At 47.3% G+C, this 27,979-nt stretch overlaps 1 protein-coding gene across 2 annotated transcripts; it reads left to right on the forward strand.

The window, feature by feature from the left end:
• Positions 1 to 1,435: 1,435 nt before the first annotated feature.
• On the forward strand, positions 1,436 to 27,559 carry nod2 (nucleotide-binding oligomerization domain containing 2). 2 transcript variants are annotated; one of them, XM_055648416.1, is made up of 12 exons: positions 1,436 to 1,499; positions 5,650 to 6,178; positions 8,580 to 8,682; positions 11,099 to 12,926; positions 14,517 to 14,600; positions 15,955 to 16,038; positions 18,677 to 18,760; positions 21,937 to 22,020; positions 22,109 to 22,192; positions 22,968 to 23,051; positions 24,486 to 24,569; positions 27,136 to 27,559. In XM_055648416.1, the coding sequence occupies exons 2-12, from the start codon at positions 5,681 to 5,683 to the stop codon at positions 27,206 to 27,208; spliced, it is 3,090 nt and encodes a 1,029-aa protein (XP_055504391.1). In that variant the 5' UTR covers positions 1,436 to 1,499; positions 5,650 to 5,680; the 3' UTR covers positions 27,209 to 27,559. The 2 variants fall into 2 exon arrangements, with proteins under 2 accessions (XP_055504391.1, XP_055504392.1); XM_055648417.1 differs by lacking the exon at positions 22,109 to 22,192.
• Positions 27,560 to 27,979: the final 420 nt, after the last annotated feature.

Genomic DNA, 27,979 nt, shown 5'->3' on the forward strand with positions numbered 1-27,979 from the left:
ATTCTGCTCCTATTCCTTATGACCTTATGATAATCCATCTATTTCTGCCTTAAAAACATCCATTGACTTGGCCTCCATAACCATTTGTGACGACATACCTCCTGCTACTAACCCGCCCAAATAGAAATCCCCTGCACGCGCTCAATTCTGCAAGAAAATGGTAAAAAAAAACAGGAAATTGCGGAGCAGGAAGAAGTCAGCCTTGTGTGGATAAGTTACAAGGGTGAGTGAGGTCTAGGGTGCTTTCCCAAGGAAATCCAAGAGCCAAATATCAGTCCCCCGGCACAGCGTATATAGGTGCTAGCTCTCTCTCTCACACAGATGCAATGCACCAGATGCAAGGATCAGTGTAGATACAGATTCAGTTGCCTGAATGCGTTGTGTAAAACCAGTCAAACTGCACTGAGAGAGACTGGGTGTAGCCGCTGTTCCAGGTGTGGACTCCTGCGAGACCAGGCGCAGTCTCGACGGTCGTTTCGCTGAACACCTCCGCCCAGCCGGCCGAAACCTACGCCATCTCCTGGTTGCCCAGCACTTTAACTTCCCCTCCCATTCCCACACTGACCTTTCTGTCCTGGGCCTCCTCCACTGTCAGAGTGAGACCCAGCGCACATTGGAGGAACAGCACCTCATATTTCCCTTGGGCAGCTTACACCCCCGCAGTATGAACATTGACTTCACTGACCCTTGCTTTCCCCCTCTCTCCCCGTCCCTCCCCCACCCGAGTTTCACTCTCCTCCTGATTAATTTTACTGTTTGTACTCCTCGTTGTCACCTTCCCCTCGGCCAAATAATGAACCATTCTACATTTCCTTGATTACCATCTGCTTTGATGTGTCGTTTTCACACCTCACTCTTCCATATCTCCAGCTTCCCTCTGCCCTGAGTCTGAAGAAGGATCTCAACCTGAAATGTCCCCCATTACTACGATCCTGACCCACTGAGTTACCCCAGCAATTCTATCCTGACCGAAACCCTTCTGAAGAAGGGTTTCGACCCGAAACGTTGCCTATTTCCTTCGCTCCATAGATGCTGCCACACCCGCTGAGTTTCTCCAGCATTTTTTTGTCTATCTTCGATTTTCCAGCATCTGCAGTTCCTTCTTGAACATTCTACCCTGACCCACTGAGTTACTCCAGTAGTTCTATTTTGACCCACTGAGTTACTCCAGCAGTTCTATCCTGACCCACTGAGTTACTCCAGCATTTCTAACCTGACCAACTAAGTTACTCCAGCATTTAGTATCTTATCTTCGGTGTAAACCAGCGCCTGCAGTTCCCTCCAGCACATTGCACGGAGTTTGCAAGTTGGAAAGGGTTACACTTGGCCATCGCTAGGGCATGCATGTCTTTCCTCCCACCGGCGCCGGAGCTTCTGCAGCAGAGGCGTTGCCGGAGATGGGCTGGGTGCGGGCGCAAGCGAGACAGACGGCGCGGTGTGAGCGGTGCAAGCGCCGGGCTTTCCCCGTCCTCCCCACAGCGCCAGGGAACAAGCGCAGGGTAAGTCAAAAACCTTCGCCTTCTGCTAAACACTCCTGTCCCTACAGCAATCCGCACGCCTTCTACCCGCAACACAGTCCAGGCCACCCTCCAGCGCTCTTCTATCTTAAAAAAAACATCTTCCCACCAAAGACTTTGCCTGCCCTGACTCCAACACATTGTTGACCCTCGCTGTTTCCAATGATCAACTCTCTCTGTGATTCAATGCAAACTTATGTGTCCTCATCCTCCCCGAACCTGTAGTTTCCTCCATTCCTTGGGATATCTCGACCCTTCAGGACTTTATGGAATATTTACGTTTGCTGTTTTAATTCTGTCTGCAACTGGAAGTGTATTCTGAATGTCTGATAAAAGTGCTGGAGAAACTCAGCGGGTGCAGCAGCATCTATGGAGCGAAGGAGAACGAAACGTTGCCTATCTCCTTCGCTCCATAGATGCTGCTGCACCCGCTGAGTTTCTCCAGCACTTTTGACTACCTTCGATTTTCCAGCATCTACAGTTCCTTCCAGGATAGAAATATTCTGAACGTCTGGTAATTGTATGTGTGTATGTGTGTATGTGTGTGTGTGTGTCAAGTCAAGTCACATTTATTTATATAGCACATTTAAAAAACGACTCTCGTTGGCCAAAGTTCTTTACAATTGGTATAAGAATAGTAACAATTGGTATAAGAATAGTATAACAAACAAACTACATACATATAGCCCTCGCTCAGTGAGTGTGTGTGTCCCTAGGCATTAGTTAATTCAAGGGCGGGGGGGGGGGGGGAGCATTCTGCAGGTCAGGCAACACCAGTGAGAAACGTCAATGAGAAACAGTAACTATTTCAGGTCAAAACCCCACCGCCAAAACCGAGAAAGAGGAAAATATAAGTTAGAAGGCGGACACAAAATGCTGGAGTAACTCAGCGGGACATGCAGGCAGCATCTCTGGAGAGGAGGGATGGGTGACGTTTCATGTCGAGACCCTTTGAAGGGTCTCTACTCGAAGCGTCACCCATTTCTTCTCTCCAGGGATGCTGTCTGTACTGTTTATGGCTGTAAACCAGCATCTGCAGTTCTTTCATCTATATATAGGGTGATTTCACCAAAGGTCAAATGAGCGTAGATCCCTCCCTCACGTGACCGCAAATTTATATATGTATATGTGTGTATATATGTATATGTATATATATGTATATGTGTATATATATATATATGTATATGTATATGTATATATATATATATATATATATATATATGTATTTGTATATATATATTTACCAAAACCAATTAACCTACAAACCCGCACATCTTTGGAGTGTGGGATGAAACCAGAGCACCCGGAGAAAACCCACGCAGTCACATGGAGAACGTCCAAACTCCGTACAGATAGCAGCCATAGTCAGGTTCGAACCCGGGTCTCTGGCGCTGTAAAGCAGCAACTCTCCCGCTGCGCCATTGTGCCGCCCACAGTGATACAGCACGGAAACAGGCCCTTCAGCCCAACTCATCCATGGCGACCAAGATGCCCCGTGAGATGAGCCTGAGCGATTTACAAGGGTTTCACTTTAACGTTGGTCTGTAAACAGAGCCTTCTCATCATTTATTACAATAGTAAATCTTTCACATTAGGTCCATTCCACCAAGCCTTGTGACAGGCCTTTGGAATTCATAAAATGACACATGACATTGTTATGTAAGTCTAATGAGGAAGGCACGTGCCACTTAATAGACAATAGACAACGGGTGCAGGACTAGGCCATTCAGCCCTTCAAGCCAGCACTGCCATTCAATGTGATCATGGCTAATCATCCACAATCAGTACCCCGTTCCTGCCTTCTCCCCATATCCCCTGACTCTGCTATCTTCAAGAGCCCTATCTAGCTCTTTCTTGAAGGTATCCAGAGAACCGGCCTCCACCGCCCTCTCATCCTTCTAAATTCCAAAGCATACAAGCCCAGCCGCTCCACTCTCTCAGCATATGACAGTCCCGCCATCCCGGGAATTAACCTTGTAAACCTACGCTGCACTCCCTCAATAGCAAGAATTATGCTGCAATCCCATAATAGCAAGAATACAGCCCCCTGTCCCACTTGAACAGTCCTGAACAGAAACCTGAACAGAAACCTCTTGCTATGAAGGCCAACATGCCATTCTCTTTCTTCACTTCCCTTTATATGCTGAAGACTAAATGTTGCAGCCATTAGTTTGGTCTGTGATATAACGTGACGTTTTTGTCATGATAAGCTATTTCTTTGAATGCTGATTGAGAAAGTGCAGCTGCATCATTGCGTTTTTTTCCCAGATACTCTCTATTTTGGGCGACACGGTGTCGCAGCTGATAGAGTTGCTGACCCGAGTCCGATCCTGACCTTGGGTGCTGTCTCTGTGTGTGGAGTTTGCACGTTCTCCCTGGGTTTCCTCCGGGTGCTCCGGTTTCCCACACATCCCAAAGACGTGTGGGTTTGTAGGTTAATTGGCCCTCTGTGAAATTGCCCCTAGTATGTTGGGAGTTGGCGAGAGAGTGGGATAACGCAGATCTAGTATGAGCCAGTGCTTGATGGTTGGCATGGACTCGGTGGGCCGAATGAGTTTCCATGCTGTATCACTAAACTAAATTAACTAAACTAAACTAATCTAAAATAAACTAAAAGAGTACGTTTTTTTACATATCTGTTATGCTGCTGCAAGAGCAGCATTGTTCCATTTCGGGATATAAAACAATAAAACACGCCTGACTCTTGAATTTTAACTAAGTCAGTAGCTGGAATCTAAAGCTATAGAAACATAGAAAATTAGGTGCAGGAGTAGAGGCCATTCGGCCCTTCGAGCCTGCACCGCCATTCAATATGATCATGGCTGATCATCCAACTCAGTATCCTGTACCTGCCTTCTCTCCATACCCTCTGATCCCCTTAGCCACAAGGGCCACATCTAACTCCCTCTTAAATATAGCCAATGAACTGGCCTCGACTACCCTCTGTGGCAGAGAGTTCCAGAGATTCACCACTCTCTGTGTGAAACAAGTTCTTCTCATCTCGGTTTTACAGGATTTCCCCCTTATCCTTAAGCTGTGACACCTTGTCCTGGACTTCCACAACATCGGGAGCAATCTTCCTGCATCTAACCTGTCCAACTCCTTAAGAATTTTGTAAGTTTCTATAAGATCCCCTCTCAATCTCCTAAATTCTAGAGAGTATAAACCAAGTCTATCCAGTCTTTCTTCATAAGACAGTCCTGACATCCCAGGAATCAGTCTGGTGAACCTTCTCTGCACTCCTCTATGGCAATAATGTCCTTCCTCAGATTTGGAGACCAAAACTGTACGCAATACTCCAGGTGTGGTCTCACCAAGACCCTGTACAACTGCAGTAGAACCTCCCTGCTCCTATAGTCAAATCCTTTTGCTATGAAAACTAACATACCATTCGCCTATAATTTGTGTGGAGGTCTGTTCTGTGAGGTATGTGCTGTGGGGAACCTTGAAGAATTGTTAGTATTGGTTAGGCCTGTTTCCATGGTGTGTCTTTAAACTAAACTAAAATATAGACACAGCATATAAACCTTCATGTGTGGGGAGGAACTGCAGACCCTGGTTTACACCAAAGATAGGTACAAAATGCTGGAGTAACTCAGCGGGACAGGCAGCATCTCTGGAGGGAAGGAATGTGTGACGTTTCGGATCGAGACCCTTCTTCAGACTGAGAGTCAGGGGAGAGGGAGACACGGAGATATGGAAGTGTAAGGTGTGAAAACGAGATATCAAAGGGGATGAGGTTCAAGGACGATGTAGAATAGATCATTGTTAGCCAGCGGAAGGTGACAACGAAGTATACAAAGATAAAAATATAATCAGGAGGACAGTCGGAAAACTAGGAATGTGGGGGGGGGGGGGGGGGGGAGAGAGAGGGAAAACAAAGGTTACTTGAAGTTAGAGAAATCGGTATTCATACCGCTGGAGTGTAAGCTGCCCAAGTGAAATATGAGGTGCTGTTCATCCAATGTGCTCTGGGCCTCACTTTGACAGTGGAGGAGGCCCAGGACAGAAGGGTCAGTGTGGGAATGGGAGGGGGAGTTAAAATGTTGAGCAACCGGGAGATCGTGTAGGTTTAGGCGGACTGAGCGGAGGTGTAAAACTTAATGATTGATCTATTTCTTGGTCCTGGCAGATTATCCCCTCACCTTAAAACGCCCCAATGCATGGGCAGTGTGGGAATGAGCGCCGACCAGCTACTGAACGCAGAAAGATACCAATTCATCACCGTTCTTGGAGGAGGCTCCGTGGAAAACTTTGAGACAATCCTCGATCACCTGCTAGCCTGGGACCTTCTGAACTGGGAGGAATATGAAACGGTCAGGTCGCCGGGGCAGCTATATAGTTCCAGCCGCGCCCTGCTGGACATGGTGATGTGCAAAGGGGCGAGAGCATGCGAGCTCTTCATCCTCGTGTGGAGACAAGTCTTTCCCAGATCCCAGTTCCTGGGTATCGAACTGAAGGACTATGAACCGCCGGACGAGACGGACAGAAGCGCGGCAGCAACGCAGTCGGCCCGGACCCTGCAGCGATGCAGACCCTCCGTGGTGCGGAGGCTGCATGGGCGCACCGCTGCTGCATTGCTGCTACTGCATGGCTGCGGCCACTTTACACAATACGAGTGCGATGAGATTCAACTGCCGATATATACTCCGTCCCAACAGGTACGAGGACCCTTGCTATTGAGGGAGTGCAGTGTAATGCCCCTGTCCCACTTAGGAAACCTGAACGGAAACCTCTGGAAACTTTGCGACCCACCCAAGGTTTCCGTGCGGTTCCCGGAGGTTTTTGTCAGTCTCCCTACCTGCTTCCACTACCTACAACCTCTGGCAACCACCTGCAACCTCCGGAACCGCACGGAAACCTTGGGTGGGGCGCAAAGTCTCCAGAGGTTTCTGTTCAGGTTTCCTAAGTGGGACAGGGGCTTTATTCTTGCTATTATGGGATTGCAGCATAATTTGTGCTATTGGGGGAGTGCAGCGTAGGTTTACAAGGTTAATTCCTGGGATGGCGGGACTGTCATATGCTGAGAGAATGGAGCAGCTGGGCTTGTACACTCTGGAGTTTAGAAGGATGAGAGGATATCTCATTGAAACATATAAGATTGCTAAATGCTTGGACACACTAGAGGCAGGAAACATGTTCCCAATGTCGGGGGTGTCCAGAACCAGGGGCAGCAGTTTAAGAATAAGGAGTAAGCCATTTAGAACGGAGACGAGGAAACACTTTTTCTCACAGAGAGTGGTGAGTCTGTGGAATTCTCTGCCTTAGAGGGTGGTGGAGGCCGGTTCTCTGGATGCTTTCAAGAGAGAGCTAGATAGGGCTCTTAAAAATAGGGGATATGGGGAGAAGGCAGGAACGGGACACTGATTGGGGATGATCAGCCATGATCACATTGAATGGCGGTACTGGCTCGAAGGGCCGAATGTGCGGAGTTTGCACGTTCTCCCCGTGACCGCGTGGGTTTCCTCCGGGTGTTCCGGTTTCCTCCCACATCCCAAAGATGTGCGGGTTTGTAGGTAAATTGGCCTCTGTAAAATTGACTCGAGAGTGCAGGTGAGGGAGAGAATTGGGGGAGAGAATGAATTGCAAATAATGTTAGTTTACTATCAAGGGAGTTTGATGGTTGGCGCAGACTTGGTGGGCCGAAGGGCCTGTTTCCGTGCTGTATCTCGCTCAGTATTCACATCAGTTTGTCTGGCTCTACAATGAACACAAAAAAAAACACATCCTTTGCCTTGAAACAGCTTATGTATCATATTTGATAGAATTATAGTCATGTATTGTTTTAAAACTATTTAGTCAGTTGTATCTAGATATTGTTGCAGTTTTGTCATTGATAGTTTGGTTCAGTCTCTGACTTTGTCGGGAAAGTTCATTCATCTTTAGTTTAGTTTAGAGATACAGCGCGGAAACAGGCCCTTCAGCCCACAGAGTCTGCGCCGACCAGCGATCCCCGCTCACTAATGCCCCGTCCCACTTAGGAAACCTGAACGGAAACCTCTGGAGACTTTGCGCCCCACCCAAGGTTTCCGTGCGGTTGTATTGTATTGTATTGTATATCTTTATTGTCATTTCCTGAGTATTCACATACCCAGAGGAAACAAAAAAACGTTGCTCAACCATATATCATGAACAAATTTAACACTCTACTAAACATTTAACAGGCGTTCCGATCGGCAGCGGCACAACAGTGGCTCTGCTGCAGTGTGTCCAGGTTGGTGGTTGGTGCGCGATACTTTGGCAGGGGGCAAAGTCCATTTAGCAGTCTTATAGCCTGCGGGAAGAAGCTGAGGAGCATCCTGCTGGTTTTGCAGCTAATGCTCCTGTACCTCTTCCCAGATGGCAGGATGGAGAAAATGTCATGCGATGGGTGGTAGGGGTCTTTGATGATGGAGATGGCTCTGCTGATACATCTCTTCCTGTATAAGTCCAGCAGGAAAGGGAGTGGAGCACCAATAATCCTGCTGGCGGTCTTCACAATCCTGTCTAGTTGGTGCCGTTCGTACGCCTTGCAGCTCCCGAACCAGGAAGTGATGCCGTAGGTCAATGTTTCCGGAGGTTCCCGGAGGTTTTTGTCAGTCTCCCTACCTGCTTCCACTACCTGCAACCTCCGGGAACCGCACGAAAACCTTGGGTGGGGCGCAAAGTCTCCAGAGGTTTCCGTTCAGGCTTCCTAAGTGGGACAAGGGCATAAACTACCCTACACACACTATGGCCAATTTACGATATTTACCGAAGCCAATGAACCTTGGAGTGTCGGTAGGAAACCGGAGCACCCGGAGAAAACCCACGGGGAGAACGTACAAACGCCGTACAGACAACACTCGTAGTCGGGATCGAGCCCGGGTCTCTGGCGCTGTAAGGCAGCAACTCTACCAGCTGCGCCACCGTGCCAGCCCACTATGTGTGTTCGGACTCGGAGGAAGTTGTAGTTAAAATGAGTTGTCATCATTTCTGCTGCAATACATTAATTGGAATCTGGGCCGCTGATGTAGATGGGCTGATCCGTTCCTGCCATTTCATAACACACTATTTTTGTTGTGATTAATATTTCATTGTTAGGCACGGAAGCTTCTAGATCTCACTAAAGGAAAGGGGGACGATGCAGCTCGGGTCCTCCTAGAATATATTGAATCCGAACCCTCGCCCATCAAGTCTGTGCTCGGTAAGAAATATTGTTCTAAGTGATTTATTATCAGTACTGCAACGTTGTCTAAAGGTGATTTTGTGAAGGTGATAAGTAAACTCACAAACTATCAGCCCTATCGTGGTGGCAAGTAAGAATGTCATTGTTTTGGTCCGTTGCATGTAGTCATAGTGATACACCGTGGAAACTGGCCCTTCGGCCCAACATGTCCCACCTACACGAGTCCCACCTGCCTGTGTTCGGCCCATATCCCACAAAACCTGTCCTTTCCGTGCACTGGTCTAAACGTTTCTTAAATGTTGCGATAGCCCCTGCCTCCACTCCTCCGGCAGCTCGTTCTACAAACCAGCCACACTTTGTGTGATAAGGTTACCCCTCAGGTTCCCATGACATCTGTCCCCCCCCCCCCCCCTCACCTTCAACCTCTGGTCCTCGATTCCCCCTACTCTGGGCAAGAGACTCTGTGCGTCTGCCCGATCTATTCCTCTCATGATTTTGTACACGTCTACAAGATCGCCCCTCGTTAGGGTTGCCAACTGTCCCGTATTAGCCGGGACATCCCGTATATGGGGCTAAATTGGTTTGTCCCATACGGGACCGCCCTTATCACGTATTTGACCGCTACTACTCGGGTCGAGGGGACTGTTGGGTCGGAGCAGCCCATGGAGTGCAGCAGCAGCGCCTCGCCCTTGAGCCCGTCGGTCGACAGCCCGGCCAGCCGTCTGATCTTCGGACCTTCGCTTGCCGCCAACACCACCACCCCTCCTTCTCATGGACAATCATCGGTTCAGGAGTTGGATGGGGTGCTGGACCATGTCGCGCGGGCCAAAACTCTTTTTTTCTTTTCTTTTTTTTTTTATTTTATTTTTATTAGCAGTACAGTAAATCACATTAATACATCGCATATATCTTATTACATTATGTTGTACCACTTCATTTTTTGAGCTTTAAAAAAGATAGAAATAAAAGCAGTAAGGAAAGTAAGCAAGAATCGTGAAGGTGCAGGAAAGTGTTGGGAGAAGAGAACCCCTTAGGGAAGGAATTAGAGAAGGAAGTAAAGAAAAGAAATAAGACCCTAGAAAGAAAAGAAAAAAAAGAAGGAAAAACAATCGCTCTATTGTAACACAAAACTCCGCAAAAAAGGGATATACCAACCGTGTTTTTATTAAAAATTTATTTTATACCCCCCCGTTACCAGGTCCTGGTAGCCTTTATATTTTAACTTATTATTGCACCTTATGCTTGTAATAGTTCCATAAATGCAGACCACGTCTTTTGGAAGTGATCTGCTTTGGCTGCTAGGAGGAGTCTCATCTCTTCCAAGTGTAGTGTTTCGAACATGTTTGAAATCCACATTTTTGTTGTTGGTATTGGAGCATTTTTCCAAAATTTAAGTATAAGCTTTTTTCCCATTATTAGCCCATAATTAAGTAAGTTCTTTTGAAACATATTTAATTCTGGGTTACCTTCCGATATTCCAAAAATGATCCATTCTACTCTGGGTAGTAGTTAGGTTTTAAATAATTTTGTGAAGATTTCAAATATTTCGTTCCAGAATTTTTGGATTTTTATACAGAAAACAAAAGAGTGTGCTATGTTAGCTTCTTGTACCTGACATTTATCACAAATGGGTGAGACATTGGGGAAGAGTTTATTTATTTTAGTTTTTGAATAATATAGTCTATGTAATGTTTTATATTGGATTAGAGTATGTCGTACGTTGATCGAGCATTTATGCACATATAATAAGTGTTTATCCCAGCTCTCTTTTGACATTTTTATAGCTAGTTCTTGTTCCCAGTCTCTTCTAATATTATCTGTTGTAGGTATTTCTATATTCAATATAATATTATATAAGTATGATATTAGATTTGCTGATTCAGCCTTTATCTTCATGGCTTCATCTAATAAGTCTGGGGGGCGCGGGCCAAAACTCTTGAGCTGGCCCGCCTCATTCTGCTCCTATTATAGATACAAAACGCTGGTGTAATAGCCCTGTCCCACTACGAGTTCATTCCAAGAGCTCTCCCGAGTTAAAATCAAATCAAACTCGTGGTAAGCACGGAGAATTAACGTAGCGGGTACGTCAGAGCTCGGGGACGTCTCTTAGCGGCTCGTAACAGTAACGGCAGGCACTCGGGAAGACTCACTAACGCAGGTAAGCACGGGAAGACTCGTGAAGATTTTTCAACATGATGAAAAATGTCCACGAGAGCCCCGAGTACCGACGAGCGGCCATTACCGTAAATCTACGAGTTCGAATCAGGGCAAACTCGGGGAGAATCCTTGGAATGAACTCGTACCGTGGGACAGGGGTTTAAAACTGAATCTATGGCTGGTGCTGGTTACACTTTGGCACAGTGATGCACCAAGATAATTCAAAGGTTGCAGTTGACTTCCTGCCATTCATAACGAAGACTTATCTTTTTTTCAGATAACGCACGGTTAAAGTATCAGGAGAAGTTGAGCTCCACGCTCGCCGCCCAGTCGCGGTTTCTGACTAACTACGCGGGGACTGAAAACATGTGCCTGGAGGATGTTTACGTCAACTGTACCTTGGAAACGACTGACACGACCTCCGGGGGGGGCCGCCTGCTGTCTTCAGTCGGGCTGCACGACATCTTTGGATCGGAGGGAGTGTTCAATAGAGACGCAGATGTGGTGTTAATCGTGGGGGATGCCGGAAGTGGGAAAAGCACCTTGCTGCAGCGACTGCAACAGCTGTGGGCCATGAGGCAGCACTTCCAGGAGTTCACATTTGTGTTTGCGTTCAGCTGCCGAAGGTTAAACTTCATTGACGGGCAAGTCTCGCTCAAGATGTTACTGTTTGAATACTGTTGTTGGCCAGACCATCATCAGGACGAGGTGTTCCAATATATCCTGGATCACCCCGAGGAGGTTCTGTTCACCCTGGATGGGTTTGACGAGCTGAAGTTGCAGTTCACGGAGCAGGTGAAGCACTGTTCTCCCACCAAGCCCGCCCCTGCCCTCAACCTCATCTCCAACCTCCTTCAGGGGAACCTGCTGAAGAACACGAGGAAGGTGGTGAGCAGCCGGCCCAACGCGGTCAACGCTGCGCTGAGGAAGTACCTGCGCAAGGAGTTCGCCCTGAAGGGGTTCTCGCGCGAGGGGATCCAGGCGTTCATCAGGAGGCGCCACGGCGGCGGCAGCGGCTCGGACGCGGAGCACATCCTGCATTTCGTGGAGGCCAACCCCGCCGTCCACGGCCTCTGCCACGTCCCCTTCTTCTGTTGGATCGTGTCAAAGTGCCATGAGCAGCTGATGCAGGGCGGCGAGGCTCCAGCTCAGACCATGACCGACATCTACCTGCTCGTCCTGGATCACGCCCTCTTGCATTGTACGCATCACGCACAAGTAGGAGACGATATCCTCCCCGCTCACATCAGCACCATCTTCCATCTCGGCAAGTTGGCCATGGACGGCCTGCTCTCCTGCAACTATGTCTTTTCAGCTTCGCAACTGCAGGAGGCTCAGATATCGGAAGAAGACATCTCCATGGGGTTTCTCGTCCAGAGCCGCAGTTTCTCCCGTGTCCGGGCCGCCACCAGAAATAGGAACTATGAGTTTCTTCACATCACCATCCAGTGTTTCTTCGCTGCTCTTCACATCGCATCCAGCGAGGATGTCGGGGAGTCGGCCCTCTCCTCTTTGTTCAGAGCCAGGGAGAAGGAAACGTCGACTTGTCTGAAGTCCGCAGCTCGCATCGAGAGGTTCTCACTCAGTTGCCTCCGGTGCGGCCTGCAAACGGACAGAAGGTGCAAAGCGATGTTCAGGGACGCAGAGAAGTCTAATCTCCACATCACAGCGAGCTTTGTCTCCGGGCTCCTGTCCGGCCGACACAAACACCTGATGCACAAATTCTCAGGCAGCCCGAGGCAGTCGAAGAAGTCCAAACTGGTAAAGGGCTACATGGCAAAGGGCATCGAGAAGCACTTCCTGTCCATACCGCCAGCCGTCAGGGATGAGAAAAAGAGCATGCATGCCTTGCCTGAGTTTGTGTGGTGGATCAAATGCATTTATGAAATGCAGGATGATGATTTGGCCAAGCAGGCCGTGAGCAACCTGGAGGTGGATCACCTGAAGCTGACCTATTGTGGGATAGGACCATTGGAGTGCACTGCCCTGGCCTACGTTCTGAGACACTTGAAAAATCCCGTCGGATTACAATTGGATTACAACTCAGTCGGCGATATCGGCATTGAACAGCTCCTGCCTTGCCTGGGAAACTGCCAGTCCATCTAGTAAGTGCTTCCAAGGTAGACAATGCTGGAGAAACACAGTGGGTGCAGCAGCATCTATGGAGCGAAGGAAAATAGGCAACGGGACGGGGAGAAGAAAGGAAGAGGAAGAGCCCGTGGGCTGAGGGGAGAGCTGAGAAGGGGAGGAGACCGCAAGGGCTACCGGAAATTGGTGAATTCAATGTTTATGCCGCTAGGGTGCAGACTGCCCAAGCCAAGAGTGCTTCCAGTTGAAAACTAGAGTTGACGATATTAATATAAATAAATGTTAACGTGCTCCTGTGACATTCGGGCGGCACGGTGGCGCAGCGGTAGAGTTGCTGCCTCACAGCAACAGAGACCGTGGTTCCACCCTGACTACGGGTGCTGTCTGTACGGAGTTTGCACGTTTGCCCTGTGACCGTGTGGGTTTTCTCCGGTTTCCTCCCACACTCCACCGACGTACAGGTTAATTGGCTTCGGTAAAAATGTACATTGTCCCTGGCTGTGTGTAGGACAGTGTTAGTGTGCGGGGATCACCGGTCGGTGTAGACACGGTGGGCCGAAGGGCCTGTTTCCCGTGCTGTATCTCTAAAATAAATTATAAGTTCAAGAGTGATTAGTCCGGGTGTCAGGGATTATGGAGAGAAGGCAGGAGTATGGGGTTAGAGGGAAGAGAGGGAGATCAGCCATGATTGAATGGCGGAGTAAACTTGATGGGCCGAATGGCCTAATTATTAGAAACATAGAAATTAGGTGCAGGAGTAGGCCATTCGGCCCTTCGAGCCTGCACCGTCATTCAATATGATCATGGCTGATCATCCAACTCAGTATCCTGTTCCTGCCTTCTCTCCATACCCCCTGATCCCTTTAGCCACAAGGGCCACATCTAACTCCCTCTTAAATATAGCCAATGAACTGTGGCCTCAACTACCTTCTGCGGTAGAGAATCCCAGAGATTCACCACTCTCTGTGTGAAAAAAGTTTTCCTCATCTCGGTCCTAAAAGATTTCCCCCTTATCCTTAAACTATGACCCCTTGTTCTGGACTTCCCCAACATCGGGAACAATCTTCCTGCATCTAGCCTGTCCAACCCCTTAAGAATTTTGTAAGTTCTGGTCTTATCACTTACGAACTGATAAATTACCAAAAGAAACCATTTTATTACAGAATATTACAATACTTAGAAAGTAGACAAAAAAAGCTGCGGAAACTCAGCGGGTGAGGCAGCATGTACGGAGAGAAGGAATTGGTGACATTTCGGGGTTGAGACCCTTCTTCAGGCTGATGTGGGGGGGGGGGGAGAGAAAGGAAGATGCGGAGACAGTGGACTGTGGGAGAGCTGGGAAGGGGATGGGAAGGAGGGAGAAAGCAGGGACTACCTGAAATTGGAGGTCAATGTTCATACCGCTGGGGTGCAAACGACCCAAGCGAAATATGAGATGCTGCTCCTCCAATTTGCGGTGAGATTACAATACATTGCAAATATTACCATGATAGAAAACTACTTAAATCACAAAATTGGGGCACAGTGTTGAAAAGAATATTTTGCAAAGTCTCTTTCTATTTGTGCAAAGTATATCGTGCAACCAAGTTTATTTTTATATTTTACAGCCTCCGGGCAAATAACATTTGTGATCGGGGAGCTGCCACACTGGTCGAACAAGCTCTCGGGTGCAGCAACTTACAAAAGATGGCGTAAGAACGAGATTCCTGCTTGTCTCTGTCATAGTTGGGCTGGCATCCACAACTGCCAGAAATCAACAATGGAATCAGTGAAGATAGACACAAAGTGCTGGAGTAATTCAGTGGGACGGGCAGCATCTGTGGAGAGAAGGAATGGGTGACGTTTCGGATCGAAACCTGTCAGTCTGACGAAGGGTCTCGACCCGAAACGTCACCCATTCTTTCTCTCCAGAGTGTCCCACTGAGTCACTCCAGCATTTTGTGTCTATCTTCGGTTTAAACCAGCATCGTCTGCAGTTACTTCCTACACAATAGACAATAGGTGCAGGAGGAGGCCATTTGGCCCTTCGAGCCAGCACCACCATTCAATGTGATCATGGCTGATCCCACACACACTAGGGCCAATTTTACATTTCTGTGGGATCAGCCATAATCACAATGAATGGTGGTACAGGCTCGAAGGGCCAAATGGCCTCCTCCTGCACCTATTTTCTATGTTTCTATGAAAGTGTTAATGTGTGGGGATCGCTGGTCGGTGCGGACTTGTTGGGCCGAAGGGCCTGTTTCCACGCTGTATCTCTAAACTAAACTAAAATAAAAGCATCTTAAATGCCACTGTTGTATCTGCCTCCACCACTACCCCTGGCTACATGTTCCAGGCACCCACCACACTCTGGATAAGAAAATATTTGGCCCACACACCACCTTTAAACTTTGTCCTTCCAACCTTAGAGCTATATATATCCTAATCTTTAACATTCCACGCTGGAGAAAAGGTTCTGACTATCTACCCTATCTGTGCCTCTCATAATGTTTTAATACTTCTATCAGCCTCTGACGCTCCCGTGAAAACAATTTAAGTTAGCCCAACTTCTCCGTAAAGCTAATGTCCTCTAACCCAGACAGCTCTCCAAAGCCTCTCTACATCCTTCCTGTAATGGGTTGACCAGAACCGCACACAATACTCCAAGTGTGGACTGCCCCAAAGTCCTATAATGTTGCAGCATGACTTCCTGACCAGAATAGGTTGTCAAGTTAAGTCAAGTCAAGTCACTTTTATTTCGAAAGCACATTTAAAAATAACTCTCGTTGGCCAAAGTGCTTTACATTGGTGGAGGTACTAACATTATTACAACAGTGGTTCATAGATTAAGTACATACATAAATACATACATATAGCCCTCAATCAGAGGACGACAAGGCTTGGAAGTAGAGATGGGTTTTAAGTCTTGACTTAAAGGAGTCGATGGAGGGGGCAGTTCTGATGGGAAGAGGGAAGATGGGAAGTTGTGTTCTGTAGGAAACTGGTATTTAGAAGTTCAGTGGATATTATTCGATTTGCCATTCAAATTCTTTATTTCTTTAGGTTGTTTCATAACAATTTAACCGATGACTGCGCTGAGAATTTTGCGAGGCTTCTGAAACACAAGGATAACTTTCTAGCACTAAGGTATGGTTAGCATTGCGAGCGGTACTTAACAAAGGAAGTACTCGAACAAATTAAGCCTGACATTTGGGGTAGGGGTCAGGATGTGGTAGATGAGTCTTTTACTCAAAGATCCTATAGCGGAGCGTGATAGACCACTCCTGCTAAATGCAATGGGCTGACGTGTAGTACGCAACGGAGAGGAACGTGGGACTTTTTTTCATCCATTTCCGTAACCGGACCCGACCCGACCCGATCTGACTCGCAGTGTCATCAACAATGCGGGGGAACAGTTTGTGTTAATAAATTAAAATTCTGAAAATGAGTAGAAATTTTTATCAAATAACGTTTATTTTTACGAGGATGTTTCCGTAACCGGCTTCCGTCTCCGCACTAGTATCTTTGCTCCGCTACGATGGGATCTTTGGTGCGGAGACGGAAGCCGGTTACGGAAATGGGGCCGAATATTACCCATGAATCTGCCCATGACTGTACTACGTCTTTTTCGTCGAGTGGACTATCTTGCTCGCTGCAGGGTCTTTGCTTTTACCCAGAGTAGGGGAATCAAGAACCAGAGGACATAGGTTTAAGGTGAGGGGTTGGGGGGGGGGGGGGGGGGGGGGGGGGGGGGGGGAGAGATTTAATAGGAACCTAAGGGGTTACATTTTCACACAGAGGGTGGTGGGTGTATGGAACGAGCTGCCAGAAGAGATAGTTGAGGCTGATACTACAGCAATATTTAAAAGATGTTTGGACAGGTACATAGGAAGGGTAGGTTTAAAGGAATATGGGACAAATGTGGGCAGGTGTGACTAGTGTTGGTTGGTGTGGGTATGTTGGGCTGAAGGGCCTGTTTCCACGCTGTATGACTCCATGTGACTTGTGCGTAGTTTCGGAAAGGGATTTGAATTTGGTTGGAGGCTGCGTTTCTTCAAGATTCTGTTTGAATGTAGGTCTGGCTTCAGATTTTGTGCGGGAAGGAAGTGCAGGTGCTGGTTAAAAACGAAGATCGGCACAAAAAGCTGTAGTAACTCAGCGGGGCACGGAGCATCTCTGGAGAGAAGGAATGGGTGACGTTTCAGGTCGAGACCCTTCTTCAACCAGAAGAAAGTCACCCATTCCTTCTCTCCAGAGATTGCTGCCTGACCCGCTGAGTTACTACAGCTTATCGTGTTGTATATCATCTGGTTTTGGATTTTAGTGACCTGAGGTAGCTGAGTGTACCTTTTTACTACTCTAAGGTTAATTGGCTAGGGTGAAGTTGTAAAATTGTCCCTAGGGTGTGTAGGATAGTGTTAGCGTACGGGGTGATCGCTGGTCGGCGTTCCCATGGACTTGGTGGGCCGAAGGGCCTGTTTCCGCGGTGTCTCTCTGGAGTCTAAAGTCTAAACTGCACACGATGGTGCCTTCCAGCGCATTCTTCCAAACCCTACAAATACATAGGGGCGACAGATGGCGCAATGGGCTAAGTGTTCGGCTGGCGACCGGAAGGTAGCCGGTTCGAATCCCGCTTGGAGTGCATACTGTCGTTGTGTCCTTGGGCAAGACACTTCATCCACCTTTGCCTGTGTGTGATTGTGTGTGAATGTGTGTGAGTGATTGGTGGTGGTCGGAGGGGCCGTAGGCGCAGATTAGCAGCCACGCTTCCTTCAGTCTGCCCCAGGGCAGCTGTGGCTACAGAAGTGGCTCACCACCACCGAGTGTGACTGAGGAGTGAATGAATAATGCGATGTAAAGTGCCTTGAGTATCTAGAAAGGCGCTATATAAATCCCATCCATTATTATCATTATAGTTTGGAAACACTAGAAACCGAGAGAGGGGGAAAGCAAGGGTTACTTGAAGTTAGAGAAATCATTATTCAGAAGGTAGACACAAAAGCTGGAGTAACTCAGCAAGACAGGCAGCATCTACGGAGAGAAGGAATGGATGATGTTTCAGGTTGAGACCCTTCTTCAGACTGATGAAGGGTCAGAAGAAGGGTATCGACCTGAAAGGTCACCCGTTCCTTCTCTCCGGAGATGCTGCCTGTCCCGCTGAGTTACTCCAGCATTTTGTGTTTACCTTCAATTTAAACCATCGTCTGCAGTTCTTTTCTACAATCAATATTCAGTTTCAGTTTCGGTTTAGGGTGTTGCCACGTGCACCAAGGAACAGCGAAAAGCTTTTGTTGCGTACTAGCCGGTCAGCGGAGAGACAATGCCTGATTACAATCGAGCCGTTTACAGTGGGTGGACACATGATAAGGGAAGATCACAGTTAAAGTGAAGGGCCCGTCCCACTTTCAAGACCTAATTCGCGACCTCTGCCGAGTTTGCCCTTGACTCGTACTCGCAGCATGGTCGTCACGAGGTCGCAGCAGGTCGTGATGCGAGTCGTAGGTACTCGTGGCATCAAGTAGGTCGGGGCATTTTTTTCTAGCCTGATGAAAAATGTCCACGAGTAAAAAAGGTTGTGCAAGTGGGACAGGTCCTTTAGAAATGTTGCTGTAGGAGTAGAGAATTAAGAGTGTGGAGGGATTGTAATATGTGACTGTAGATCTGCTTCTGTAGCTAGCGGGCAAATAGTAGTCTGGGCTGGGCTCCATCTTGGAAGCTACTTGTTTATAGTCAGGCAGCCAGGCGGTTGGTTCAACTTTCACATTCATTCTTGAACATTTCCTAGGCTGGGTAACAACCACCTAACAGCCACTGGAGCAGTGGCACTGGCAGAAGGTTTGAAACAAAACAACTCCATCCAGTTCTTGGGGTAGGTCCGTCTCTGTTCAATTCTTTCTTCTCCTTTTGCACGTTGCTGCGCCAAACGTTACGCTCCATTCACAAATGTTCTCGATTATGGGGGTCATGTTGGGGGGGTTATGGTTAGAAGGCTGGAGAATGGGGTGTTTGAGGGAAAGATAGATCAACCATGATTGAATGGCGGAGTAGACTTGATGGGCCGAATGGCCTAATTCTGCTCCTATGACATGAACTTATGAGAACATGGCTTTGTGACGTTTCAGGTCAGAACCCTTCCTCTGAAGAAGGGTTCCAACTCGAAACATCATCTTTCCATGTTCTCCTGAGATGCTCCTGGAACTTATGAATAAAGTGTTTTCATTAGTTTGCACCTTAAATAAATAATATTGACATGGAAAGCAACTTAATTTATCTAGCCCGAAGGGCAGCACAGTGGCGCAACGGGTAGAGCCCGCTGCCTCACAGCGCCAGAGTCCCGGGTTCAATCCTGTACGTAATCCTCACCTTGAATGCTGTCTGTATAGAGTTTGCACGTTTTCCCTGCCTGCTCGTGGGTTTCCTGCGGGTGCTCGAATAGTGGAGTAGACTCGATGGCACTAAGGTACGATTAGAGTTGCAAGCAGTAGTTGCAAGTTGCAGAATGGCATAATTCAGCTCCTACGGAATGAATTTATGAAATGATTGGAATAATCCATGCTGAATTTCTATTGTTTTTGGTAGTTAATCTTGCTCCAAGATAGACAGAAAGAAACAGCAGGATATGGGGGCCCTTTGGCCCATCAATTCTGCACCTTCTGAATCTTGTAGTCAGCAGGGCAGTACTCTGCATATTTACAACTTGGACAATTTAACATTTTTATCAAGCCAATTAAACAAACCAATTAACCTACAAACCTGTACGTCTTTGGAGTGTGGGAGGAAACCGAAGATCTCGGAGAAAACTCACGCAGATGATGGGGAGAATGTACAAACTCCATACTGACAGCACCCGTAGTTGGGATCGAACCCGGGTCTCTGGCGCTGCATTTTGCTGTAAGGCAGCAACTCTACCGCTGTGCCACCATGACTTCAGTTCAATGATACTCTCGAGTCCACACTGACTCTCTCCCACCCATTTTACACTAATCCTACATTAATCCAATTCATCTTTATTCTCTATATGGTTATTCATTCTCCACTCACCTGACGCTTGGGGCAATTTACAGCGGGCAATTAACCTGCCAACGTCTTTGGGATGGGGGGAGGAAACCCGGGCGGTCACAGGGAGAAGGTGCAGACTCCACACAGACAGACCCCGAGATCAGCATGGAACCCGAGTCTCTGGCGCTGAGAGGCAGCGGCTCAACCCGCTGCGCCACCGTGCTGCCCGTCCCCATACTATAAAAATACATTTTCTTTTCAACAGATTAAAAAATCTAAATCAAGTCACGGAATTACAAAAATGAAAACGGGATCACTTATTAAGTGTTTGTGGATTTTTTTAAATCAATGCAGAATAAAATCAGACACAGTGTTGAACAAACAGCAGGTGGATTCGCATCGGGTAGATCGCCTGTCCACGTTTTCCAGAGATGTGAAAATAAAGACACAAAGTGCTCAAGTAGGTGAGAGAGGGAAGATTAAACAGGAACTCGAGTGGCAACTTTTTCATTCAGTGGGTGATGAGTGTACAGAACAAGCTGCCAGAGTCAGAAACTCTAACAGCAACTGACAAACATTTGGACAGGTACATGGATAGGAAAGGTTCAGAGGGCTATGGGCCAAATACAGGCAGGTGGGACTAGTGTAGATGGGGCATCTTGGTCGGAAGGGGCAAATTGGGCCATGTGTTTGTGAGTAACCCAGCGTGCCAGGCACCTATCCATGTTCTCATAAGTTCATGTAATACTGTAGGAGCAGAATTAACCCATTCAGCCCATCACGTCTGCTCCGCCATTCAATCATGGCTAATCAATTCGTCCCTTCCCACCCAAACCGCCCCCTCCCCGGGCACTTTCCCTTGCAACCGCAGCAAATGCTACACTTGTCCCTTTACCCCCCACCCTCGACTCCATCCAAGGACCCAAGCAGTCGTTCCAGGTGAGGCAGAGGTTCACCTACACCTCCTCCAACCTCATCGATTGCATCCGCTGCTCTAGGTGTCAGGTGCTCTACATCGGTGAGAACAAGCGCGGGCTTGGCGATCGCTTCGCCCAACACCTCCGCTCGGTTCGCAATAACCAACCTGATCTCCCGGTGGCTCAACACTTCAACTCCCCCTCCCATTCTGAATCCGACCTTTCTGTCCTGGACCTCCTCCACAGCCAGAGTGAGTCCCACCCCAAATTGGAGGAGCAGCACCTCATATTTCGCTTGGGCAGTTTACACCCCAGCGGTATGAACATTGACTTCTCCAATTTCAGGTAGTCCTTACTTTCTCCCCCCTTCCCCTCCCCTTCCCAGCTCTCCCACAGCCCCCCAAACCCACCCCCCACATCAGTCTGAAGAAGGGTCTCGACCTGAAACGCCACCCATTCCTTTGCTCCAAAGATGCTGCCTCACCCGCTGGAGTTTCTCCAGTTTTTTTGTCTACCTTCAATCATGGCTGATCCATCTTTCCCTCTCAACCCCAATTCTCCTGCCTTCTCCCCACAGCCCATAAATGCTAAATAAGGGTCTCGACATGATAAAATCTATTATTATAGAAACATAGAAATTAGGTGCAGGAGTAGGCCATTCGGCCCTTCGAGCCTGCACCGCCATTCAATATGATCATGGCTGATCATCCAGCTCAGTATCCAGTACCTGCCTTCTCTCCATACCCCCTGATCCCCTTAGCCACAAGGGCCACACCTAACTCCCTCTTAAATATAGCCAATGAACTGGCCTGAACTACCCTCTTTGGCAGAGAGTTCCAGAGATTCACCACTCTCTGTGTGAAAAAAAGTTCTTCTCATCTCGGTTTTAAAGGATTTCCCCCTTATCCTTAAGCTGTGACCCCTTGTCCTGGACTTCCCTAACATCGGGAACAATCTTCCTGCATCTAACCTGTCCAACCCCTTAATTATTTTAATCACTATAGCTTAAAATAACTTCCGTTTCCTTCAGAGAATAACCGAGTCATTTCAAAGCATTCACTATATTTGCTCGGATTATGTACTAATATTTAAATAGGATTCATTAGCTTTTCCTTTGATATTTCCGCAGGCTTTGGGGAAACAAGGTCGGAGATGCAGGAGCCTCGGCCTTAGCTAAAGCCCTTGAAGATAACACTAGTCTGATATGGCTGAGGTAACAAAGCTGACAGTCAAATGGTTGGCATGCAGTGCTTTTTCAAAACCCTGTTGTGTTCAGTTAAGTTCTCTCTTTTGACCGCTAGCCTCGTCGATAATAACATCGGTGGTCGAGGTGCCAGAGGTTTGGCTTCCATGTTGAAAAGGAACACTGCCCTGCAGGAACTGTGGTGAGATTAATTAACAGAGGTGCCTGGTGTGAGATTCATCATCAGGTCAATGATGGTCCTGGATTTTTTGATTATTATGATGATAATACTTTATTGATCCATGTACTAGGCACATTGAAATTCTTTATTTTTGCACACAATTCAGTAAGATTCAGTTCTAAGTCTATTTTGAGCTTAGGTTAGAGACACAGTGCAGAAACAGGCCTTTTGGCCCATTGAGTCCAAGCCGACCAGCAAGCACCCCGCCACACTAATGCTCTTACACACACTCGGGACAATTCACATTAATACCGAGCCATTTAACGTACAAACCTGTGTGCCTTTGGAGTGTGGAAGGAAGCCGAAGATCTCGGAGAAAACCCACATGATCACTGGGAGAACGTATAAACTCCGTACAGACAGCACCCGTTGTCAGGATTGAACCCGTGTTTCTCGCGCTATAAAGCAGCCACTTTACCGCTGTGCCACCGTGCTGCCGTTAATGTCTAGAGAACTGATGCGCCACGATGCTGAGAACTATATTCTGCACTCAGCCTCTTCCCCAATGCTCTTCCTATTGTACTTGCGTATGCCTTGATTGTATCTAGGTATAGCATTATCTAATCTGACTGTTTAGCACGCAAAGCAAAGCTTTTCACTGTACCTCAGTACACGTGACAACAATAAACCTGAACCTGAAGCTATAATCAATGTTGTTAGATTCAATGATTTAAAGTGTTAATAAAAATGAAGATTTGATATTGATTTTATTTTATGTATTTTGTTGTTGTTGCAGCCTTGAGGAGAACAGTTTAATTGATGAGGATGTGCAGCATTTTGCAGAAGGACTGCAGAACAACACCAGCTTGAGGGTTCTCAAGTACGTACTGAAACGTTGCCTAATGTACGATTCCTCAAGAACAGTGCAATATCGAGGGGGAGTGATTTGACTGCTGTACACGGTGGAGCAGCGGGTTGAGCTGCTGCCTCCCAGCGCCAGAGACCCGGGTTTGATCCTGACCTCGGGTGCTGTTTGTGTGGAGTTTGCACGTTCTCCCCATGACCGCGCGGGCTTCCTCATGGTGCTCCGGTTTCCTCCCGCATCACAAAGTAGCAGATTAAAATTGGCTTCTTTAAATAACCCGGAGTGTGAAGGGAATGGAAGTGGGATAACACAAAACTAGCATGAACGGGTGATCGATGGTCGGCATGGACTGGGTGGGCCGAAGGGCTGGCTGCAAATGATCAGCCATGATCATATTAAATGGCGGTGCAGGCTCGAAGGGCCGAATGGCCTACTCCTGCACCTAATTTCTATGTTTCTATGTTTCTATTCACTCTGTATCTTTCAATCCATCCAGCATGTGTCATTGAAGAGGCAATACACTCCTCCCTAACAATAGTCAGCAAATTTCCTTCTGCAGATGTGCCACAGAAAACATTTTATCACGATGCATAAGGCACGGTTTGGGAACAGCTCCATCCAAGACCGCAGAAATTGCAGCGAATTGTGGACGCAGCCCAGACCATCACACAAACCAACCTCCTTTCCATTGACTCCATTTATACCTCACGCTGCCTTGGCAAGGACGAGTCGCACCCCGGCCACTCCCTCCTCTCCCCTCACCCATCGGGCAAAAAGTACAGAAGCGTGAAAACGCACACCTCCAGATTCAGGGATAGTTTCTTCCCAGCTGTTATCAGGCAACTGAATCACCCTACCACAACCAGAGAGCAGTGCTGAACTACCATGAACCTCATCTGGGACTCTTGGACTATCCTTGACTGGGCTTTCTTGCACTGAACATTATTCCCTTATCATGTATCTATACACTGTAAATGGCTCAATTGTAATCATGTCTTGTCTTTCTGCTGGCTGGATAGCATGCAACAAAAGCTTGCCACTGTACCTCGGTAAAGTGACAAGAACTTTCAACTGAAATCTGTTACACAACGGTTGACCTTGGACGAAAGTATTTTGGGCAAATAATACCAGGCGCTACCTGAGTTGCAAGGATAATGTTGTTGCATGTGAAGGAAAGTTAAGGGAAGGATAGTTAATCTGTGGAACTCATTGCCACAGAGGGGCTGTGGAGGCCAAGTCAGAGGATGTTTTTAAGGCGGAGATAGACAAATTATTGATTAGAACGGGTGTCAAGGGTTATGGGGAGAAGGCAAGAAAATGGGATGAGGAGGCAGAGATCAGCCATAATTGAACGGCGGAGGAGGCTAGATGGGCCGAATGGCCTAATTCTACTCCTATAACTTGTGAATGCTATACCATGACCTTTTATTTATTTCTTTCTCTCTACAGGTTGTCTAATAATAAGATAACCAAAAAAGGAATGGAATTCATTGTTTCTGCGCTAAAGCACAATGTTACCGTTGCGTCTATTTGGTGAGTTTTTCATGCATGGTCTCTTCACGTCACTCTCATAGAAACATAGACAGTAGGTGCAGGAGGAGGCCATTCGGCCCTTCGAGCCTGCACTGCCATTCAATATGATCATGGCTGATCATCCAACTCAGTATCCCGTACCTGCCTTCTCTCCATACCCCCTGACCCCAACTGCAGTTGTACAGGGTCTTGGTGAGACCACACCTGGAGTATTGCGTGCAGTTTTGGTCTCCAAATCTGAGGAAGGACATTATTGCCATAGAGGGAGTGCAGAGAAGGTTCACCAGACTGATTCCTGGGATGTCAGGACTGTCTTATGAAGAAAGACTGGATAGACTTGGTTTATACTCTCTAGAATTTAGGAGATTGAGAGGGGATCTTATAGAAACTTACAAAATTCTTAAGGGGTTGGACAGGCTAGATGCAGGAAGATTGTTCCCGATGTTGGGGAAGTCCAGGACAAGGGGTCACAGCTTAAGGATAAGGGGGAAATCCTTTAAAACCGAGATGAGGAGAACTGTTTTCACACAGAGAGTGGTGAATCTCTGGAACTCTCTGCCACAGAGGGTAGTTGAGGCCAGTTCATTGGCTATATTTAAGAGGGAGTTAGATGTGGCCCTTGTGGCTAAGGGGATCAGGGAGTATGGAGAGAAGGCAGGTACGGGATACTGAGTTGGATGATCAGCCATGATCATATTGAATGGCGGTGCAGGCTCGAAGGGCCGAATGGCCTACTCCTGCACCTAATTTCTATGTTTCTATGTTTCTATCCCTTTAGCCACAAGGGCCACATCTAACTCCCTCTTGAATATAGCCAATGAACTGGCCTCAACTACTTTCTGTGGCAGAGAATTCCTCAGATTCACCACTCTCTGTGTAAATTTTTTTTTCTCATCTCAGACCTAAAAGACTTCCCCCTTATTCTTAAACTGTGACCCCTAGTTCTGGACTTCCCCAACATCGGGAACAATCTTCCTTCATCTAGCCTGTCCAACCCCTTAAGGATCTCTCGATACAATACGATAGGATAGAACTTCATTAATCGCAGGAGGGAATTTGGTCTGTCACAAAACACAACAAGATACATGAACCACAAAATTAAAGTGATGAGTGGAAAGTCCAGGATTAGGGATGTACAAAGATTATGGGGGAGGGGGAAGGTTGTGGGGAGGGAGGGGGGGGGGGGGGGGGGGGGGGGCAGTCTACCCCATGACAGAAGGGGGGGGAGTTGTACAGTTTGATAGCCACAGGGAAGAAGGATCAAGGAGAAATCTTTTAGGACCGAGATGAGAAAAACATTTTTCACACAGAGTGGTGAATCTCTGGAATTCTCTGCCACAGAAGGTAGTTGAGGCCACAGTTCATTGACTATATTTAAGAGGGAGTTAGATGTGGCCCTTGTGGCTAAAGGGATCAGGGGGTATGGAGAGAAGGCAGGTACAGGATACTGAATTGGATGATCAGCCATGATCATATTGAATGGCGGTGCAGGCTCGAAGGGCCGAATGGCCTACTCCTGCACCTATTTTCTATGTTTCTATGAACCAGTCTGTTGCTGGATATCCTGCTGCTTACTTTCCCATTCTCCTATGATCACTTTTATCTTATCTTTTTTTACCTTCATTTTATCCTTGTAATATCATTGCTGAGGTGACCCGTTGTCTTGTCTAACACATTTCATTGTATCGTTGACCCTGTGTTAACCTACATATGACAAATAAAAACTGAACTGAACTATGATATTAAGGTACACATAAATGCTGGAGAAACTCAGCGGGTGCAGCAGCATCTATGGAGCGAAGGAAATAGGCGACGTTTGATTAAGGTCCAGGTTTTGTACAGGTAGCAAAGTACTGTTGGAAGACCGTTCATATAAAATTCTGACAACATAGAAAAGTACAGCACAGGAACAGGCCATGCGGCCCACAATGTCTGTGCAGAACATGATGCTAAGATACACTAATCTCCTGTGCCTGCACGTGATCCGTATCTCTTACTCCTTGCCTATGCATGTGCTTATCTAAATGCCTCTTAAACACCACTCTTGTATCTGCCTCCACCACCAGCCTAGGCTCTATAACACTCTGTATAAAAACTTGCCCCGCTTCTTCTTTGAACTTCTCCCCTTAAATCTGTGTCTTATAGAAGATACAGAAACAAGAGTTGGACTTTGAAGAAAAGGGATGGCTTTGTTCAGAGATCCAGCATGGACACAGTCCCTTCGGCCCACGTCAACCATCGATCATCCATTCACACTAGTTCTATGTAATCCCACTTTGTCACCCACTCCCCACTCGGGGCAATTTGACAGGGGCCACAAACCTACATGTCTTTGGGATGTGGGAGGAAGGCAGAGCACCCGGAGGAAACCCACGGGGTCACAGAGAGAGTGTGCAGACTCCACCCAGGTAGCACCTGAGGTCAGGATTGAACCCGGGTCTCTGGTGCTGCGGGCAGCAGCTCTACCCGCTGCCGGGAAGTTGCAGCAAAATGATTGTACAACCCAAGCTGAATGTTAAACAGAGTTTACTTGCGCATTATATATTGATTTTATTATTGCTTTCAGGTTAGGTGGAAATCAGGCGACTGCTGAGGAGATTGAAGAGGTGACCAAAGCAGAAGCAAGACTGACGTTTTGATGACAAGCCAGATACTTCAAAAGTTAACGTTGAACTTTTGTTGCTGGACTCTGCCACAGAAGGCAGTGGAGGCCAATTCACTGGATGAAAAGAGAGTTAGATAGGGCTCTAGGGGCTAGCGGAGTCAGGGGATATGGGGAGAAGGCAGGCACGGGTTACTGATTGTGGATGATCAGCCATGATCACAATGAATGGCGGTGCTGGCTCGAAGGGCCAAATGGCCTACTCCTGCACCTATTTTCTATGTTTCTGTGTTTCTATGACTTAATGAACTGGGCTGATTATTTATTTACAATTTTATAATGGTTCTGGTCATATTTACGAATGTTGGCACTTTAATAAACTATTTTTACTTTATCAATTGGCTGAATACTAATTGTACTTACTGGAAAGGTGGTGTGTGTCTGTGTGTTGTGTCTCCATGTGCCTGCATGTCTGTGTAGGCGTGTGTCTGTGTCTAGGCATCTGTGTGTGACTGAGTGGGTTTGTGTGTCTGTGTGTGTGTGAGCGTGTGTGTGCATCTTGTGTGTGTCTGTGCATGCGTGTGTGTTTGTGTGCGTGTGCATGTATATGTGATTAGCAATGATTTCCATTTTTATCAACAATGTTCTTTTATTGTTTCTGACAACTATTATCATCCTGTAAGATAATACAGAAACATTGAGACAAGGAACTGCAGATGCTGGAATCTTGAGCAAAACACAAAGAGCTGAAGGAACTCAGCGGGTCAGGCAGCATCTGGGGAGGAATGGGCAGGTGATGTTTTGGGTC

This window comes from Leucoraja erinacea, chromosome 17, assembly GCF_028641065.1.
Source record: "Leucoraja erinacea ecotype New England chromosome 17, Leri_hhj_1, whole genome shotgun sequence".
In the NCBI taxonomy this organism is placed as follows: Eukaryota; Metazoa; Chordata; class Chondrichthyes; order Rajiformes; family Rajidae; genus Leucoraja; species Leucoraja erinaceus.